This window comes from Cervus canadensis, chromosome 21, assembly GCF_019320065.1.
Source record: "Cervus canadensis isolate Bull #8, Minnesota chromosome 21, ASM1932006v1, whole genome shotgun sequence".
NCBI lineage: Eukaryota > Metazoa > Chordata > Mammalia > Artiodactyla > Cervidae > Cervus > Cervus canadensis.
In genome coordinates this window covers 9,428,198-9,449,802 of record NC_057406.1, presented here as the reverse complement: position 1 = coordinate 9,449,802, position 21,605 = coordinate 9,428,198, and the positions used below count along the sequence as shown (strand labels likewise).

General features: G+C 39.4%; 2 protein-coding genes across 3 annotated transcripts in view; one reads left to right on the top strand and one right to left on the bottom strand.

Moving 5' to 3' along the window:
- KDELR3 (KDEL endoplasmic reticulum protein retention receptor 3) overlaps window positions 1-3,230 on the top strand; it is a 13,446-nt gene extending 10,216 nt beyond the window's left edge. Inside the window, exons 3-5 of the mRNA XM_043441736.1 lie at window positions 225-383; window positions 1,213-1,465; window positions 2,511-3,230. Of these exons, the coding sequence (XP_043297671.1) occupies window positions 225-383; window positions 1,213-1,465; window positions 2,511-2,551 (453 nt within the window). The 3' untranslated portion in view covers window positions 2,552-3,230. The remainder of the gene's footprint in view (window positions 1-224; window positions 384-1,212; window positions 1,466-2,510) is intronic.
- Window positions 3,228-21,605, bottom strand: DDX17 (DEAD-box helicase 17). 2 transcript variants are annotated; one of them, XM_043441733.1, is made up of 13 exons: window positions 21,470-21,605; window positions 17,275-17,425; window positions 16,719-16,818; window positions 15,975-16,108; window positions 15,604-15,669; window positions 14,053-14,194; window positions 13,587-13,747; window positions 13,333-13,505; window positions 12,892-13,002; window positions 12,699-12,760; window positions 11,287-11,346; window positions 7,073-7,315; window positions 3,228-6,261 (listed from the first exon to the last, which is right to left on the bottom strand). In XM_043441733.1, the coding sequence occupies exons 1-13, from the start codon at window positions 21,517-21,519 to the stop codon at window positions 5,756-5,758; spliced, it is 1,959 nt and encodes a 652-aa protein (XP_043297668.1). In that variant the 5' UTR covers window positions 21,520-21,605; the 3' UTR covers window positions 3,228-5,755. The 2 variants fall into 2 exon arrangements, with proteins under 2 accessions (XP_043297668.1, XP_043297670.1); XM_043441735.1 differs by having other exon boundaries at window positions 7,079-7,315.

The following is a 21,605-nucleotide window of genomic DNA, read 5'->3' as shown; positions in this document are numbered from 1 at the left end:
ACGACAGAGATGAGATGATTAGATGGCATCACCAACTCAATGGACATGAGTTTGAGCAGACTCCAGGAGCTGGTGATGGACAGGGAGGCCTGGCTTGATGTAGTCCATGGGGTCGCAAAGTCAGACACGACTGAACGACTGAACTGTATTTAGGGTAACTTTGAAGCCCCAAAAATAGGTTGGGAAATGACTTCATTGATTCCCGTGTCTGTCTCCCTTTTCAGGTGGTTTTTCTCCTCTGTGCCTACATCACAGTGTACATGATCTATGGGAAATTTCGGAAAACGTTTGACAGTGAGAATGACACATTCCGCCTGGAGTTTCTTCTGGTCCCAGTCATTGGCCTCTCCTTCCTTGAGAACTACAGTTTCACTCCTCTGGAGGTAAGGGAGGGGACCCAGAGTACTCATTTCCAAAGGTAAACACATTCCCTAAAACCCTCACCTTGGTAATGTCAGGGCTAGCTTTCTACCACAACTGTGGCTGTTACTTGTTGAGTTTAGAAATTACCAATAAGCTATCCACAGTGCTCTTCTTAAAAATTGGCACATCTAAATAGTTGTGTTCATAAACAAAGCAGGCATCACAGCACCACATAAGGCTGAGACCCTCTGTTCAACAGGTGATTAATGGATACTAAAGCACAGTCCAGACCGTTTTCAACTTGGTAGGTCTGGCCCCTTGACTCAAGAATCTGTGGGGCAATGAGCATGAGGAGATTGTGATGCTGATATTCATGGATTGTATTTTGAGAAACCAGAGCCTCAATTAAGGCGAGTTTATATGATAGAATTCTGCAACAATTAAAAATTGTTCCCCCCCAAAAAATTGTTCCATAGCAACATTCATACTGTTCTGGAAAAAGCAGTACACTTTAATCTTTTAAAATATTTTTTTTACTTACAAAGAAAGGGGTAGAATGATACACTGATGACAACATTTAAAAATTTCAAGAACATGATTCTGGAGTTCCCTGACCATCTGGTGGTTGGGGTTTCAGGCTTTCACTGCCTGTGGCCTTGGTTCAATCTCTGGTCCTGCAAGCTGTGTGGAGAGGCTATTAAGTAAGTAAAACCTGAAAAAATGGTGAAATAGTTTATCTTAAAAAAAATAGTTTTGCTTCACTATATTCTCACCAAATAAACATTGTTTTGGTAACTAAAGGTGGCCCATTCTTGATCAGCCTCCTCTGGAACCTTCTCTTTGGCTCAGATCCTCTGGACTTTCTCCATCTACCTGGAATCAGTGGCCATCCTGCCCCAGCTCTTCATGATCAGCAAGACTGGAGAGGCTGAGACCATTACTACTCACTATCTGTTCTTTCTTGGGCTATACCGGGCACTCTACCTGGCTAACTGGATCAGGCGGTACCAGACTGAGAATTTCTATGACCAAATTGCAGTGGTGTCTGGGGTAGTACAAACCATCTTCTACTGTGACTTCTTCTACTTGTATGTGACCAAAGGTAGGTGCTGGGAGAACAGTGTCACTGGCACCGGCTCAGGATTAATAATCCACTCAGTATTCGAGGGGATATGGAAGTGAACACAGGCAAGTCTGTGCTTTATGGTGCTTACATTCTAACACAGAAGACAAAAATGTTTTCAGGAAACTAAGTGCAATGAAAAAATACAGACCAATAATCCTATTTTTATGTACAGTGTGCAGGGAAGACAGCTGTGATACGACATTTGACACTTGGGTTAGGGCAATAAAGGTTGTCATGTGTAAGCCCCAAGGCAGAAACCAGCCTGGCATGATAACAAGACAAAATGGCTAGTATGGTCAGTCTATAATCCTAGTGAAATCGCTCAGTCATGTCCGACTTTGCCACCCCATGGACTGTAGCCTACCATGCTCCTCCATCCATGAGATTCCAGGCAAGAGTACTGGAGTGGGTTGCCATTTCCTTTTCCAGAGGATCTTCCCAACCCAGGGATCGAACCCGGGTGTCCTGCATTGTAAGCAGATGCTTTACCTTCTGAGCCACCAGGGAAGCCCTATAATCCTAGAGGTATCAATCAATCCAGATTTATCACCTAGGGTCTCATTAAGTCAGGGTAAAACATTCACATTGCATTCTAATCACAAATAGCAGCAACAGGGTCATATGAAAACCAGTCCACCAACTGCTGTGTGGGAGAAAAGGCAGCCCGAGTAGGGAGATATGGGGCAATTGTAATTGTCCAGCAGGAGGTCACCAGTAGAGAGATGGGGACATCAGTGCAGCTGATGAAAACTGGTGATGTGCTGTGAGATGGGAAAAACAGAATTAAGGACAACTGCTAAAAAAAAAAAAAAGACAACTGCTAGATTCATGGCCTATCAAAAGAGGGAGTGGTGGTATGTGTCCAAGGTGGAGTCAGTGTATCTGCAGTTAACCGGCAGTGGCATCTTCCCTTAACATCTAAGTGAACACCTGTGAAAAGGGCATTAGATACTAAGATTAGACAAAGTTGTAAAGGAGTCCTTTCATGAAAAATTCTAATTTCAGCTTCATTTTCTTCTAGTCCTTAAAGGAAAGAAGTTAAGTCTTCCAATGCCAATTTGAAGGCCATCAGAGATGTTCTACACCCTAACAAGGACACCAAACAAGCCATCCGACGTGTTCTCCTGGGTGATTTAACTAACCAAATGTTCAAACTGAAGTCAGAGAAATACTTCATGTGGAATTTAGCAAAGCACTGATCCTTCTATTTTCTCATCTCTCTCTCCCTTAAATTATAGAGGTAATTAAAATGGGCCAATCATGCAAGTATGGTGCACCCTCACAATGTCAACTGAACAGTCAAGCAAACCTTAGAATGGATGGAGTCAACTCTTGTTCTCTTAAAGGCCCTGGTGTGAGACTCATGAAAACGAACAGCCAATCCCAATCTGGAAATACACCCTACTGTGTATGAGACAAAAGCCCCAAATGAGTATACTGTTGTGGTTAATTTTCACTTTCCAGGTAGGAGACCATCATGTTTAGGGAGTCAAGATACAAAGGTGTCACCAACAGGTGGGAAATGTTATGAGGAAACACAGGCTTTTTACCTACTAGGTGTTGTCTTGATGCTTTGTGACTCAAATTTTTTTTCACTTTAAGACCAATTAAATCCCACCTCCCTTTCACAGTTTTAGGTGCTAAGGTGTCAAGTCAATCAAACATGGTCTTGAAGCAAATAAAAATAAGAGACTATCATTAGATTACACCTTTTTTTAAGCAATAAAAATCTCACACCTTATTGTCAACAGTGTTTTATTTATACCTACAAAAGAAACAAGATGGTATCAAAAGGACAATTTACAAACTAAGAATAGTAACATAAGCTCTTAGCATCCTGTGCCTGAACATCACACATCTACAAATCTTTCAAGTCTTAATGCAACAGGAATGTGTTCAGAGACCAGCAAGGACATAAATAGAGAGCACTGATCCCAAGCAAAAGCCACCAACCTTTTAGATGAGAGAAGTCCACACAATGAATTGTTAGGGAGCAATGGGGAGAAGCAGCCCCACAGCTTAATATAGAACTCCTTCCCCTAAATGAGTTTCAGTCATGACTGCAATTATTAGCATCAAATGAGAATTCTTCTGCTCATGTTCTGAAGCAAAGGCAGAACCTGAATGAGTGGCAGACACAAAGGCAGAAGAAGACTTCATTCTGGAGCTATATAGGAAAAGCTCAGTAATACTAAGATTTTAGCTGTGTTCAGGCCACAACAGCTTTTGAGTTTCAGGATATGCTGTTATTTTGACTTTATCATAACAATCCCTGGTGGAAAAAGGGAAGCAAGCAGACCAAATACTTAACTGCTTGTTTGCCCCAAGACCTTTCTCACAAAGTGATGTTTTCAGTTACAAGAGAGGACACCCCCATGGTGGCACCTTTGTGTTAAAATCAGATTTTGGTGTATAAAAAAAATATCTACAGTGGACTAATCAGTGCTGAGACACACTTCTTTCGTGCGGGAGACACTTTGGTTTGAAAGCACAGAGAAGTGCTGCCGTGTTTCTCCTGTGCCTACCATCCTCCCTCAGCCTCAACTTCTACGAGGAGAAAAAAAGAGTAGTTAAGAAAGAAGAAAGTAGGGGGGAAAAAAGATGTCAAAGTTCTCACATGCATATATTTCAGCTTATGCTGACAACCTACCTGTATGTTGCACATTCAACCACACTTTTCAGTACCCCTCAGAAACAATCCCTTCTCTCTCCCTGAAGAATTTTAAGAGGAAAACAAAGACCTCAAACATTTAGATATTTTGATCTTACAAACCAGTAAGCACTCTCAGGCCTAAGCCAAAGAATGCAATGAAGGCTTCCCCCTTTAACTACACCATCAACAATACTGGATAACACCAATAAAAAAGTAACAGTTCCACACTGGAAATAAAGAGATTTCTGAGGCTGTCTCATCTCCTTGTCCTCTTACAGTGAACATAAGAGCAGAATTTTCTTTCCAGGCCCATCTGCTATAGGAAGTCTCGGTAAAACAGCTGGTATTACTACAAAAGGGACAATCTCACCTACCTTTCAGGTGGAGGAAAAGTAAAAGGACTTGGGCTTTAGTCCTCTGTAACTTTTATTAAGCACTACCTACCTGTAAAAAGCTGAGTGTGAAAGGATGCTGAGGAAAGAGTGCATCCAAAAGCTGTTACAAAGCACTGAAGAGAACACAGTATGAAGACTTATAAGAGTTCTTTCTCAATAAACCCTTTAGACCCTTAAAGATAACTTGGCCCAAAAGGCTGAGTAGCCAGTGAAGAGTTGCTGTTATTCTAGCTCTACAAATACTGAGTTTAAAAAGAAAATTTGCCCACTGACTATATTGTTTATAATTAAACTAGTTCCTACACTGCAGGTGAATGCATATTTAACCGGTTAATAAATTTCCAGTGAGCATTTATGTTCCTTCTGCTCACAGCAGCTGTCTGGTTAGGAAGATATATTTCAGATGGTCCCTGGTCATGGGGAAGAAAAATAGGCAGCTTCCACCCAGATGCTGAGACACTACATTTAACCATTGCAATAAACATTTGGGTTTTTAAAGATACACTTATAAAAACTCTTATCTCAGCAATTTAATTTCTAACCTGACAATTAGAAATGGTTGTTTCAATACTTGGGAAGGGGGAAGGCAGAATGTAAAGGAGACAAAGCCAATCAGGATTTTTCTTTTTAAACTATCAAATGCACTTAAGAAGCAATGAGCCACAATGACAATGGCAAAGCACTGTCTTAAAAACTCATCAGGCCTAAGGAACCCTGTTCCAGCTTGAAAAAGATCAAAGAAAAAAAAAATACAGAAAATGTGTAGGGAACTCCTTCTTGGTTTTCTATCCCAGTACGAGAGCAATTTAAAGCACAGGCGCCATCTTCTGCAGAGTTCAACCCTCCACCCCTCACCCAAACTCAGGACAAAAAAAAAGGGGGGGGGGCTCCCACAAAAGGGCCTAATACCTTACTTTTTCTTTTAAGATGAAAAATAGCTCAAATATCCTCAACATGCAAGAAGTTGGGGGGAAAATCTCTTCCAGTCGGCTATACATACATATATATACTTTTACAAAATCTGTTATTACAGACTGGATCATTTTGGCAGGCAGAAGAAACCTGGCAGTGAATCCTAACTAATCTGCATGAAAAGACAAATCACAATGGCTGGGGAAAAATTATAAAAGAGAAAGAAAAAGGGAAGAGAAAAAAGGAAAAGATAGAGTTCCTTTAAATGTAGTTAAGTCTGCACAAGTCACTACCACTTGAGTGGCTTCACTTACGTGAAGGAGGAGGGGGAGGAGGAGGAGGGGGGTATTGGTAGGCAGTCTGCCCCATGTAACCTATCATATTAGTAGCTCCTGGAGGCTGTGCAAACTGCTGTGACATCAGTGGCTGTGGCTGCTGCCCAGACCGGCCTATCCCACTAAACTGCTGGCTAGAGCTCTGTGAACTTCTCCCAGTTGAGGTGGTGCTACTGGCCCCGTAAGTGCCGGCGCCATATTCTTGGGCTGTGTAACCACTGGTGCCATAAGCAGCTGCCCCATAGGTGCCTTGACCATAGGTGTATTGGCCTGCTTGTGCTCCAAAGGCAGAATTTGGACTTCCATAGCCACTGCCGTTAGCATAACCGGCTCTATCGGTTTCACCACGATCCCGATAGCTTGCAGAGTCTCTCCGGCCACCATCTTTGACCCCTCGAAGCCTCCGGTCACACTCATCCTGATACATCAAATTGGGATTGTTGGCTGAAGAAGTGGTCCGGTATCGAGAACGGCCGCCTAATGAAGACACAAGAATTTTCAACGCCAGATATATGATCCAGACATAACCACATATAAAAATGTTACTAGATATGAAAGTATTCAATATTCTTTCTTGATCTTTAGCCAAGTCAGCTTCCAAATCACTACTTTAAAAATATATTCATAATTTGGTTCTTTAAGAAGATACCTTCAAAGAATGGTAAACATTAAAGGATATTCAACTTTTCATCTTTTGCCTTTTCTTTGAGGATTACCAAGAAACACACTCTTGAAAATGTAGGAAAAATGGTAAGGATGATTTAAAAACAAAACCCCCAAGCAGCTAGGTTCATATGACCGCAAAGGAATCCTCTACTAGGGCACACTGGTTCTCAAATGTTACTTTGCAGACCTTAATTGCATCAGAGTAATCTCTCAAGCTTTAGGGTTTTGAAAAGTTCAGGTTCCTAGTTCAATTCCAAGCCCACTTAAAAAAAGTCTGTACTTTTAAAAACTTCTAAGGGAATTGTGATGTAGAGCTTCAACATATAGTAAGCTGAGGGAAAGGGCATGAAACACAGATCCTAGCCAGTATATCTCACAACTGTCCAATTCAAATCCAGTAACTATGCCTCTATAACATTACTGATTTCCCCATATGGAAAACTCAAAACATACTACCTAAGGCTATGATAGTCACTCAAACCTCTTACTGTCTTACTCAAAAGAGATTATGAACAATTACTAAGCAACGTTAACATTAACCTCCACTGGATCAACAACAAACAGGGCACAATGAACACACAAAAAGATACCTTGGCAGTACCTGGAAAACTCCAGGACTTACCCTTACCCCCTCCTCCGCCGCCTCCTCTGTGGTCCACCAGCTGCATCAATTTTGGATTGATAGCCTGATTAGCCTCTTCTAGCACTTTGATCAACTCTCGGGCCTGCTTTAGGTTCCCTGGGGTAAAGAAGGTGTAGGCAGTGCCCTTGTTGGTGCTACGGGCTGTTCGGCCAATACGGTGCACATAATCCTCTGAGCTGTTTGGATAGTCATAGTTGATCACAAACTTGACATCTTCCACATCTTCAAAGCCAACGATGAGTCAGTGTGTAGGTTGATGTGGCAGGGAAAGAGAAGGTAAAGGACATGCCAACAACAGGTGGGAAGCACGAATGCAGATGACAGCAAGAGGAGAGAAGACTAAGTTAGTAACCACTCTGAACAGGAACAAAAAAGACTCATCCCAACAGAGTAAAAGAGGATTAATGATGCTTGGGACATGCAGAGAAAGCATCAGCTGTAAAATCCTAAGGGAATCCCATTCAACCATTCAAACTCCTGCCTCTTTCATATTTTAACCAACATACTGACAGGAGTTGTACCAAATTCCAGTTCCATCTTTGTCAAAACTGGAATGTTTAAGGTAATACCACCATTAAGCTACAAGGCCAAATCACTTCTACTCTGTTGGGAGAGCCTGGCAAAATCTACCAGTAATATAACAAACTTACCTTTAAACCAGTCACAGAGCAAAATGAAAACAAAAAACAAACAAAAAAAAACAAAAACACAAAAACTTCATATACTTTATTACTACATTTACATGGAGACTTAAGATACTTAGATTAAGAAATTTTTGCTTATATTAAAAAAAGACAAAACTGATCAGAGCCAAAGTTAAATACACTTATTTTCCTTTGCAGAAACATCCAAATTATCTTTCTTCTTTCAATTACCACAAGAGCACATTACACTAAAATTTCACTGTACTATACCAAGCCCAGCTCTGCCAAATGAGTTTTTTTTCTCAACTCAAGGTTACTTCAACTCAGTCCTTACTTCAATTATCAAAGATTATCTACATAACCTGGAAAATTAAATAGCCAAAGAGTGTGGGAAAACATCATGAAACCTTGAGACACAAGTTTAATGTTCTGTCCACTGCTGGGAATTGAACAACCTCCTAAAGCTTTTAAGTATGTAAATGTTAGTGTAATGCTTCCAACTAAATGTATATTTTTACCTACTTAAACAAACAAATTTAAGAATATAACAAAGAATCCTAATGTTTTGTGGAAAAAAAATCTGCATTTTACAAAGAATATTCAGAAAATATCCTAGATAAAACACAGATTTTTGTGATATAAATAATTAAAAAACATTCTCTGTTTGTTACCAGACCGATGCACACTCCCTCCTCCTTTGGGAAACCGCTGCAGCCGATCCCGTCTCTTTGCCTTTTATTTTTGGCGGCCTCCTTTCGAAAACTCCGCCTTCTGACACGGGACCACTGGAGCGCGGGGAGCATGCATCAAGGGTCCGTGGCAGTGAGAAGTCCCCACACACGCTCGCTCTGTGAACTGGCTTAGATGCTTCTCTGTAGCCCCATTTGGTTGCCAAGCGCCGGAGAACCTGGGTTCGGGTAAAAATTTCAGGTCCTCCAACGCCTCCCCCAAGGATAATTGGGGTGATTGTAGAAAAAAATAATTAATAAAAAAATGTAAGTTACATCCAAAGGGTCAGACTGCATCTATTGCCCAGACTGGATTAATTTCAGGGGAAAGGGGAGATGATTAAAAAAAAAAAAATTCAGCTGTTGTTAAAGGGCCTGTGAAGAAAGGGGCATTATGTCTGTTTCTTATTACAATAAAGGCTCCTCAGTCTTTACTGACCCCTAAAGTCCTGAAATCACACCAGAAAGACGAGAAGGCAGTTATCACAGGGGGCAGCGTGAGTCTCCGGCTAGGGTTGATGATGTAACAAAAGGAAAACAAAAATTTACAGGGCCAGGATGGATGTGAGATGGGGAAAGTAGGGAATTATGCTCCATGATCGCATCTTCAGAGCTAGAATGCTCCTTAGTCAGTCTCATTGTGTATGACCACAGGCAGCAGAGCAGGCTGAATTATTGCACTGGATGAAGATTTGTGCTTTCCTACTAGAAAGCACTGGGGACTGGAGTCAACAGTTCAGGTACTAACACTTGGGAGTATTTTTGGAGAGGTTCAATAGGGGACAGACATGGTGCAAGTTCTTCAGACTAGAAAGGCTTCTTGTATGTGCACATATAGCAGGCTAAGGGCATGTAAGAGCAAGTGCAGAATTTGGTTTTCTCCAGTCTAGCCTGCCCTGATGTTATTTGTGCACTGTCACAATATTACCTTGGTGGCTTTAGAGAAGATGCTGTTGCAGAGTAAGCAATCAAAAAGTTACTGTTTTAGCCAGCTGCCTAGGGTAAGAACTTTTTGTCTGAGAAGCCCTATGACATGGCCTGAATCTCCAATCACTAACTGGGAGGGGCTGAGACTAGCCAATAGGCTCATCTAGAGCTGCTTCCGGCCAATGTAGATTTGCCTCGGCCATGTACTGAGTGATCTGCAGCTGCTATCAAAGCTTCTGTTAAAAAACAAAACAAAATAAATTCAATACTTTCAGCTTAACAGTGTGCAGTTTAAACAAAAAAAAAAGGAAAAATTAAAAATATCCCATTGGAAGGGGAATAAATAGGATGACTATTATAAAGATGACTAGGATGACTATTATTTCCTGAGGACAACTATTATAAAGTTATGGGAATCAGAGAACTTACCTGAAGGGAATATTTAAGAGGCCATCGTTCGACAGGAAGTGAAAAAAGGCCTGGTGACTCAGCTGAAAATTGCACCCCTGTCTATGAGGTAGAAGCCTTCACTTTCCAGGATCTTGTAGGACCTTGGTCAGCATTCTGCCATTTTGGTGGGTTTCCCCTTTCCTTTTGATTTTTACAAGGCAGCAAACAAAGGGGCCCAAAACAAGCACTGATGTTGAGTAACAAGAAACAGACTCAGATACGTTCCCTCTCCCCTCTCTTGGATGAGTGGGGGTGGGATGAAGAGTCTAAGTTATTCTAATGGCAGCCAATTGATTTGGTTTAGAAATGCAGGGGGACATGGAACAAATATTTTAAATTGTCTAGGCAAGATGCACAAAGAAGCTACCAGCACATAGCAAGCCTGTTTAAAAACCACCATCACTGAAAGCTTTTATGTAAACTGCTTTCAGGCTTCAGCCTCTTCTCCCAACAGGCCCAAGTTCTAACCGCACAGATCCAGACATGACCTCAGAGGGTAGAGACAATCTTTCAGTCATGGCTGCAAGTCACCACCTCTGAAGGAGGGAATACGTTGAGTGCAATGTATAAAAAGCCTTCATTCCTTTTGTAATCCAGTTCAAATACTTGCTTTATGTTGAGTATCACAGGGAATACGGTTGCTTCTCGCCTTACTCAGCAAGAAAGATGTCAATTTAAAAGTATCTTTGTAATAGAAATACTCTTGTCGTTCTTTAAAAATAAGTTTTGAATTACACCTATTTTTCTCAGAATGGGCTAAAGTACCACATCTCTGCATAAAATCATAATGGGTTTAAACTCCAGAACATCAGTTTCAGATTAAGATCTTAAATTGGAAGACAGCACATCAATAATATGACTATGAGTGGGAAGAGGGGATAACTGAGTGCTCATGATAATTTTACTTCAGTAAATTAAATTGGGCAAAGCAGATTTAATTGCTGAAAGGTATCATATTTATAGACTTACTAAATCCCAAGAATATTATTGGCATTCATGGAATTGTACCTCCACAGATATGTTTGTAGAGGGAGAAAAAAGTAACTGAAGAAACCAGCTTCTAATAGCTAGGTTCAATCAAGCTCATTCTATTCACCCAGAAAATAGAATAAAACCAGGAAGTTGAGCTGTTCAACTGAATGTCTCCTCTCCCTCCAACTGTTTAAATAGTCATGCCTAGGCCTTGCTGCAGACCAAAGCCTGTTTGTTAGGAGCAGGAAGAGACTTTGAAAATAAAAAGAAAATAAAAAACAAACAAAAAACCCACCAAGGTTTTAAAAAAAAATGTGGGGGGTGGGGGGGAAATCACGTACTTTGTATGTAATTCTTCTCTTTTAAATATTTATCTAAACACATGTATATGCAACTCTAATGTGAAATGACAAGCAAATCTTTAAACCAAAAGATACATATACCATTGACAGAGACACCTATCTATACAAACCTAGCCCACGGGAGGCTACATCTGTGGCAATGAGAATGGGAGCCTTTCCAGAACGGAACTCTGCAAAACAAGGATGATATCATGTAAGTTATAAAATCAAAGCTATGTGATGTACCTTAAAAAGTGACCAAATAAACATCCCCAGCTCTCTGACCTTTTCTACCACGTTAAAATTTCAAGTAATGGTGTCAGAACATACCAAGCTGTTTTAAATTTAAAGGTAACAGTAATTCTTTTGAAAATATTTATTATATTCACCATTAGCAGAGAAGCAATAGATTAAAAAGTTACCTAACAATGAGTAACATTAAAATGGTGGAGCAGTTTGTAACAAAATTAACATGAGTTGGAATTTTTCTTCTCTTAAATTGTGACAGCAAAGTAATCTCCCAAATAAAACCAAAAGTCGAGGTGGGGGAAGGGATAGGGAAAGGGAGAGGAAGTTTAAAAGACGTGAAATGAAAGGGGAAACTATAGCTTTGCCCTGTGAAATAACAGAATATATATATAAAAATAAAATATATATTATATATATATGAAATATAATTTCACATATATATTCAATAATATATATTTCACATATGTATTAATTTCATATATATATATATATGAAATAGAGTTTCATATATATATATATATATATATATATATGAAATAGAGACCAATCTATAGGTCTCTACCCTCAGTTCCTGGCACTGAGCTCCTAAAACCCTTGTGAAACAGATGCTAGGAGAATTTTTTATTCTAATACTTAAAAGCCTTTGACCCTGGTACCTGAACAAGAGTTCCTAAATCCCTCAAATTTCCTGAGTGATAAGAGGTCTCTTATTCTAACGAAATGACACGATGGGCTCCAGAAGAGCTCCTGGACAGAGGTTGGTCACCAGAAAGACCAAGCCATGATAGAAGTTTGGAACTTGGAGCTCCACTCTCAATCCTCAGAGGAGATGAGAGGAGATGGAGACCGAGTTAACATGATGAAGCCTCCACTGAAATTTCTGGGAGCTTCCGGGCCACTGTACATATCTATAAAGGCAAGAACTTATTAGATAAAGTGGTTTAAGTGGTGGAAAAGTAGTATAAAGACCCATCATTACTGACATTAAGAGTACAGTGGAGATGACAAAAATGCCCCCAATATTCAAAAAACCAGAGCAGAGCTAGGCAAACTCTGGTCTACAGATCAAATGTGGCACAAAGCCCATTTTTACAATAAAGTTTTGCTGGAACACAGCCAGGCTCTCTTTACATAATGTCTATGGCTATATTTGTGCTGCAATAGCAGCTGAACAGTTGTGACACAAACCACTATAAAATCTGCAAAGCTGAAAATATTTACTATTTGGCTCTTTACAGAATGTTGGTCTATCCCTGAAATACACTGTAAGGACAATGCTTAGTTTTGAACTCACCATTAAGTACCCAATCTCTTTCTGGTTGACTCTTGTCTCCATGGATACACATAGCTGGCCAACTGTCAGAAAAAAAAGCCAAGTACATATTAGGAATTATTCATATACTATACAACATTAAGAGTACCAATTTAGAAATTCCTACTGAATTATAAAGTCCAAGGCAAATTAATTACATCATTGCTGCACTTACCCATCTCTGCGCATCCTTCGAGTGAGGTCATCACAGCGTCTCTTCGTCTCTACAAATATTATGGTTTTATTTTCCTTTTCAGCCATTATTTCCTCCATAAGTTGGATTAACCTGAAAAAAGACGAAACAATGAAGTCATCTAGAGAAGACCTCCTTATATATTACGTTTCCAGTATCAACCCTTCAAAGTTTTAGTATCTTCTTTTCAAATAACTTTCAATACAGCTGGGAATTATCAGAGCTGGTCAAATTCAAGAATCCAGAATTCTTGGCCTTTAACCTCAATGATCTGATAACATAAAGAACGGATTGTTGGAAAACAATGCTTTTAATGTGTTCAAGGCTAGGAAATACTGGCTTCTATGCATAACACTTTAATTTTAGAAGATTATTAGAGGAAAAGTTTTATCAGCATTATCAAAACAGTGGAATCTCTCATACTTGTGGTCTTTTTCACTTTCCATGCAGACATCCACAATCTGGAGGATGTTGTGGTTGGCACTCAACTCCAGATTGCCTACGTTGATCTGCGTGTAATCACGAAGGAAATCCTCTGCCAGCTGTCTTACTTCTTTCGGCCAGGTGGCACTCCACATTAATGTCTGCCGATCAGGCTATCCGGAAAAGACAGACTTTCTTTTAGATTAAGGAACCACTATAGGCAAAGGGTATAAAAAAACATAAGCTTTACACACCCTGATTTGGTCAACAATTTTACGAATTTGGGGTTCAAAGCCCATATCAAGCATTCTGTCAGCTTCATCCAGTACAAGGTAAGTACATCGGCGAAGATTTGTCTTTCCTGACTCCAGGAAATCTATCAGGCGTCCAGGAGTAGCTATACAGATCTCAACACCTGTAAAACAAAACCAAAGATCTATTCAACTAAGAATTCTTTAAATGCTGTTCAAGCTTCAACAAGTACCTGGAAAAAACATGATGTAACAAGAATTTATGTATAAACATCTGAAATCCCGTTAAAGTCTCTAGCCACACTGGACTTTCCTAAAATAGCATTTTAACCATATTTGAGAATTTCTAAGCTACTGAAATACTGATTCCCCCCCACCCCACCAGAAATCCACTATTTTCTTCTTCAATTTCACTTACAAAACCTGGTAAAATGAAACTAAAAATTCTTAAACGCTCTTTTTTTCTTACCTCTCTCTAAATCTCGAATCTGGGGACCTTTAGGAGCACCTCCATAAATGCAAGTGCTCTTCAATCTGGAACATTTGCCATAGTCATCGGCCACTTGCTGTACTTGCTGGGCAAGCTCTCTGGTAGGAGCCAGAACTAGACACTAAAACAAACAAATCATTTGAGACACCACCCCAAGTTTAAGGGGAACAAAAAAAAGTACAAAAAGGTTATTTAATTCTCTATTGTCTAATCTGGGGTGGGAGCTTGAGAAGGCAGCAGGTGTAAGATATTGCACTGTAATGTGGCTAAAAATTATATCCCTAACATCTTACAGAAAAACCTGAATGAATCTTTTGGTCAATCCAATTTGAGAACTAATATTTGCCATGTAGTATGATGGCTGACTTTTGACACGATTCATTAATGTGTGCTACGTAAGTAGATTTATAGACTGTATTACCTAGTTTTAACTAAACAACTCACAAAATGATTAAGTAGCTACAATATTCCTGTAAAAAAACCAGGTCAAGTCCCAAATTTTACTTAGATATCAGAACAAGAAAAGAGCAGAGCTGACATTTTCCTGACATCTAGTTTAAGGTCTTGGCCAGGCAAAGCTGGCAAAAACAAGGATGATTTATACACATTGTGACAAGAAGTTGGTCAAATAAAATTAAGACACTTTGAAACTGGAATCATATACACTGGTAACAATAACTCTCACTTGGTATATCAATCCATTAGACATTAGTTAATGATAATATAGCTAATTCCATTAACCATATGAAATACATTACATATTATGTAATGAAAAGTTAATGCACTTATTGTTGTGCATCAAGACATACTGTATAATGTACATATTTACAAACATACAGTGAGTGCAAGCTCTATTAAAAAAATGTTAAGTACATTCAAAATGTTTGAAGACCACTACTGAAATTTTACAGTAAATAGCATTAACTGAAAATGATCAAACAAGAAAATGGTGCTGCTCTATAAACATTTACAAAAGCATTACTTAAACACAAAAAATACACATCCCAAACCTGACTTATCCACAGATCAAGAATCTCATTTTATACCTTTGTATCCCTCATAGTACCGATGGGCAATTAAGCAGCGCATCTGTATTTAATGCACAGAAAATGCCTACATGTGATGCTAACAGGCACAGTAGTTAAAAGTAAGACTGAGGGACTTCCCTGGTGGTCCAGTGGTTAAGACTCTGTGCTTCCAAAGCAGCAGGGCATGGGTTCAATCCCGGGTTGGGGAACTAAGATTCCACAAGACATGTGGCCATAAATAAATAAATATTAAAAAAAATAAAAAAGAAAAAAAGAAAAGTAAGACTGATTCAAATTCGAGCTCAGCAATTTAATTACTGTCTGACCCTGGGCAAGTCACTTAACTGCTTTGTACCTAAGATTTACCAGTAAGACAATATTTCCTCCAGATATGGAAGGTGGGGTTGAGAATGAAATCTGAGAACACATGTAAAGTACAGTGCCTGAAACATAATAAATTGTAGTTATTTTTAGAAGTATAAACAAACTGAAACACACTTACAATTGGGCCATCTCCTCTTTCCAAGTAAGGCTGGTGGTTAATATGAACAATTGCAGGTAGCAAATACTGGAGGAGGAAAGAAGGACAGTCTTATACCAAAACTAAGCCATTATATCAACTGTTCTAACTTATCACAGTAATTGATAATGTCTAAGTAACTAGGAAAAGGAAAACAGAATTCACATCTCTTACACATATATGCAGTGCAAATGTGAACATAAAATGCTTCCACATATTTCAGATAGCTAAAAAAGCTAAAACATTACTTCCACTATCTGAATTAGAATTTTAAGCATTGAGAATATATGTAATATTTACAACAGCAAAATAAGTTACCACAATATGCAAAGTCTTCCCTTGCGGGTACATACCGCCAACGTCTTCCCAGAGCCAGTCTGAGCAATGCCCACCATATCCCGGCCACTAAGAGCCAAGGGAAATCCCTGGCACTGAATTGGAGTTGGTTCTGTGAAGTGCTGATCCATCAACACATCCATTACGTATTCTGTACAAGAACAGATATTACTGTTTTTAGGTAAAACTAAAAAGTGAACCTATAGCCAAAAGAAATTATAAAAACTTAAGCTCACCAAAGGCAATAATTATCCAGCTTTACATCTCTCCAAGAGAAGCAGTAGTTTTGTCTTCAGTTACTGAAATTCAGTTCTTTGACCTGCTGTTTCTCAAGAAGGCTACTGCCATAGCCATCCACCCTTATTCTCGAAAACTTGAAAACCATTGCTCTAAAGTATCTAAGGTACAAGGCATAGGTACCTAGAAGCCACCTACTGTTTATCTAATCCAAATTTTATCCAGGTAGAAAGCAATTTTATTTTGCTATTTTTCTAAAACGTAGAGGCAAAACCCCAAGGAAAGATGAAAACCAAACAAATTAAAAAAAACCCCTGCAAAAGACCCAAAAAAGTTCTAAACTGAGAACACATGCACATTAAAAAGATAAACTCACCCAAAAAACTCGAAGAACTTTTGTGAAAAGTTTCTATTTGTCTTTTTAACAAAATCCTGAGCTGGGTCAAAACCTTTAAATAACTTATGACCACAGTGACCATTCAAGCTAAATTAACAATTAATATCCCCGACTGAAAAGCACTTACGTGGGAAGTTAGCATGATGGAAGGCAAACACGGGTTTAGGACAAACATCTCCCCCTCTCACTGTAATCTCTTTCTTTCGGCGTAATTCATCAACCTCATACTATTTAAGAAACAAAGTAAGACAAATCAGTAACAAATTTATTCTAAATGTGCAAAACTTTATGTTCCAATAAAGCATAACAATGATCAAATTCACAATTACAATGGAAAGTATGTTTAACACCTCTTACAGTGCTTTTCATGTATGTTCAACTTCACACAACTTTCTAAGTCAACAAAGCAGGTAGTGAGTTTCATTTTCCACATGAGAATAGTTAACTCAGAAAGATGAAATATAACCAACATATGAGAATCAAGTGCTTTCTCTTACGAGTATCAGCTTTCCTAACAAGAACCAAAGGAAAAGTCCCACCACACCAGAATAAAAAATACAAGGGTAAACTTTGTATATATATGAGTAAACTTTCTATATATGAGTAAACTTTGGCTAATTTATCTCCTTGGTTCACTACAGCATGTGAAGAAAAGGTAAATAAATACCACCCCTCAAACTTACTGGAGTCAGTCTTGCCACTTCTGGATGTTCAACATAAAAATTCTTCTCAAACTTGGGGAGCTCACTCAAATCCCACTTCTTTTTACGTAGACGCTCCCCAGGATTACCAAACTTCTTTGGGGGAAGGCCACCACCACCTCTTGCTCCAAATCTAGAAACATCAAAAATTTCAGTTTATTAGTATTTTTTTTGTTTGTTTTTATTAGTATTTTTAAAGCAAAATATCTCAGGTGCCATAAAAACATGCAAAAAGATGCAACTCTTAAGATACTACCAGCCCCCTCCAAAAAAATATTTGTGTACTTAAAACAGTATCTGACATAGTAAACACTCAATACAAACTGGCAGTAATTATATTCATTCAACAAATAGTTACTGGGTATCAACTATAAACCAGATATTGTTTTAAGTGGTGCTAGAGATACTGAAGTGAACAGAAATCGCTACTGTTATGTAATATTCTGAAATGAAGCTAAGTGAGGACATTCAGTTTAAATTAGGGCAAAACTGTGGACAGGTAGAAAGTTATCTAAGGTCTTTAAAACAATTTAAAAAATCATTCTTTTTGCTTTACCTTGCTTTCACAACAGACAAGTTCAACTGGAATACAAATATGGCCATTAGCCAAACTTGAAATGTTCTGTTTCCTAAGAAGAATCGTAAGACTAAGATGGTCTTCATTTCTGTATTTCAACCTATTAAAGTGCAGAACATTGTTTTGGTGTACCAATAACAATGTTTTCATCCCATTTCCTTACTCCTGAAAACACTACACCAAATTTAATTCTTCTTTTCTACTCTAACTCATTCATAACATCATCTTGCAAGTGGTTCCACGAGTTTACTAATCAACAGGCAGTAGATGTACTAACCATTCTAAAGCACGTCAATTTCCTGGAACTCAAAATGGTCTTAAAAGTTCTTGGCTTAAAGAGCTGGCTAGATATTTCTCTAAATACAAATATACAAAGATTGATGGCAGGAAATTTTATTGGGACCATTAAGTATTTACATTCAAAAAGACAGAACCTGGCAGATTCCATTTATATTACTGTTGATCAATACCAATCAACACCTTCAACTCGTCCTCAGGCTTAAGACCAAACAGGAGACTGACCCCTCCTCCCTCCCTTTTAGGTGAAGCAACTAACAATTCTATCAATAACTAAGGTTCTCTACAAATAAAAAAGCCAAGTCTTTAAACTGTCAGTCTTACAAAGAAAAATGACCAAAGACTAATTTTCAGAGATTGGCTGCCTAATTATGTGGTTCTTCACAAAATACCCTAATGCTGGGAAAGAGCCAAGGCAGGAGAGAGGGAGGGAGAGGATGAGATGGTTGGATAGCACCACTGATTCAGTGGACGCAAATTTGAGCAAACTCTGGGAGACAGGACAGGGAAGCATGGTGTGCTGCAGTCCACAGGGTTGCAAAGAGTTCGACACAATTTAGTGACTGAACAACAACAAATGTTGTTCCTAAAAAATGCCATTTTAATGCTGCTGCTGCACTCCAATATTACTCAGACCTTAAAATAACAACCTAGAAGAAAACAGAACTTTTGAAAACAATGTTCAAGACTTATTCAAAATAGCCCTTATTTTTCAAAGTTTTTCCTTTTCCTCTATTGCATTGGCTTTTTAACCAAGCTATATATCATCCTTCTCTAAAGATATACTGTAATTTGAAATATGGGATTCTTAAAAATACGCTTTCTACCACCTGTATAAGGTTGACTACAATATCCAAGAGAGCCTTTCCTCTTGTAGAACCTGAGTGCATTTGCATCATTTAAATATCTACATATCCTAACCCCCTGCATACTATGCTGCTCATTAATGTTTTGAGTATTAATTTTAATTTAGATTTGCAATAAATGCCAGTTTCGAAGATTTACACATTAACATGCAGAATCATCTACAATGCACGTTTGGACTGTACATGTACATGCACTACCTCACTCATTCCCCTTTCAAAATAATCCATTTCAGCTCTGTACAGTTAAGAACAGAACAATAGCAATTCAAATAATTAAAGAAATTTCATAGTAAAAGTGGAGTTAGGGCACAGACCTTACAAAAGGCTATTTTGTTTGAAACATTATTTTTTAAGTCTTTTCTTAATATCTGATACTTAAAAGTCAATATGGGATAAACTAAGTATGGATCAGCAACTCAATTTTTTGGCTTTTCAAATAATAAACCTTTTCTTATTAAAGCATATATATAAAACATCCATGGTAAAGAAATAATGTTATCAGTACTTCAGTAGCTTCTATGTGCCTACTTCAAGGTTAGAATCCCCATCATACCAATTTTAACCATTCCCTTTTATTCTGGTCTTGTCATCTGTTACTTAGCTTATCCTTCTAGGACACCTTGTATTTTTACTTAATATTTATGTTTGTGAATCATACAGCCTGATATGTTTTTTTTTCACTGCTGTACTGTATTCTATGGGACGAATTTATCCAGACATTTGAACTGTTTTAATATTCTGTCATAAACAACACTGTTATAAACATGGATATGTAAGTACATGTACAAGGGTTTTTCTAGGCCTATGAGTCTAGGGTATAAGGCTTGAGAGGAATTCTGGGTCATTTTCATTTTACTAGGAAACATCAAGTTCTTTTCCCTAAGTGGTTGTATTGAAATTCACTATAAATTTGGCTATACTGTGAAACACTAAGCAAACATTTCACTTATAGTCTTTTGAATTTAAAGCTAAAATCAGCAAACATTTCACTTATAGTCTTTTGAATTTAAAGCTAAAATCAAGTATTTCCTTTCCGAACAAAGTACAAGTCAAAACAGTCCTTTTTATTTAGTAAGTGAAAGTCGCTCAGTCGTGTCCGACTCTTTGCGATCCCATGGACTATATACAGTCCACGGAATTCTCCAAGCCAGAATACTGGAGTGCGTAGCCTCTCCCTTCTCCAGGGGACGTTCCCAAGCCAGGGATCGAACCCAGGTTTCCCGCATTGCAGGCGGATCCTCTACCAGCTGAGCCACAGTAAAACAAATAATAATTGAGGAGCGTGTGACTACTAGGTCTGATAGTTGTGCATTTGAACCACAGAAGACAAAAATGTTTGGAGAAAACAGCTTTAACAGAATGCCTACTACAGAGACAATTACACACACCATCTCAATTCCGGGGAACAATGCAATTACCAACCCCATCTTCGGACGAGAAAATCTGCTCACAAAGGTTCAGGATCTCGCCCAAGGTCACACACACACAATCTATATATATTAAGACGTGGCGTCCCAAAAATTTTTATTCATAGATGAAACTTTTTTTAAAGCGACTTTTTCGATTAACAGGAACCTTAGGATTTGAATCTCATCTGGGAAGACTTAACGTTTAATCCTGTTAACTTCCAACCCAGTAACCGTGGCATTACTAGATCAAAAAATTTCAAGTTAGACCAAGACGTTAATGCTTCAGGCCAATTAGAGAAGAAAAAAACACGTTAAAACAAAAAACTCCTCCCTCCCGCCAAACAACAGTTTTAGACAGCAAATAATGCCAGCAAATGTCGCTGGCATTCCAATGTGCTTCCTTCGAGTTAAAGTACAACTAAACGTAATTTTAAAATATTTTAAAATCTGCAAGTCCGCTTCTTAAAAGTCTCTAGTTTCGAACCATGTTTCCAGTTCCATAAACAGGGAAGCCATTTGCCGTTAAAAGACTTTCCCAGGGTGAACTCGGAGACCTCATCCTTCTCTCTCAGCAAGAACATCCGCGTTTCACGGATGAACACTAGCCCTGCAGAGATCAAATGACTCGCTCAAACCCGCCGGGCTCGAAAGCCGGGAAACTGAGGCGGCCCGGGCTGAGTCGGCGGAGGCCAGAGCTCCCCTCCTGCTGCCTGTGGGGCTGAGGCCCGGCCGCGCCGCGCCGCGCCACGACGACCGTCCGCAAGCAGGGGCTGGGGCGTCGCCAAGCCGCCGCCCCCCTCCCCCCATCGCCCCGCCAGCGACCCGGGGGCCCAGGCCCACCAGAGGCCCCCGCACTAAACTGCTGTTAAGTCCCGGGTCACCTCGCCTCCCCGTCGGAAGCTTCGCTCCTAGGCCTGCAGTCGGCTCCCCAGTCTTCCGCTTGACCGCAGGCTGCGGTCTCCTTAGGAAGCAACCTCCTCCCCGCCCCCCGCTCACACAAGACCTTTCCTCTCCTCCTCCCCCCTTACCCTCCACGGTCACGATCCCGGTCCCGGTCCCCAAAGCCGCCTCCGCGCATGGTCCCAAACGGATAGAGATCTGGGAGCGGGGCACGGATGGCCGGGCTCGGGAGGGCCTGCGGCTCCGGTCTGGTGACGACCGATG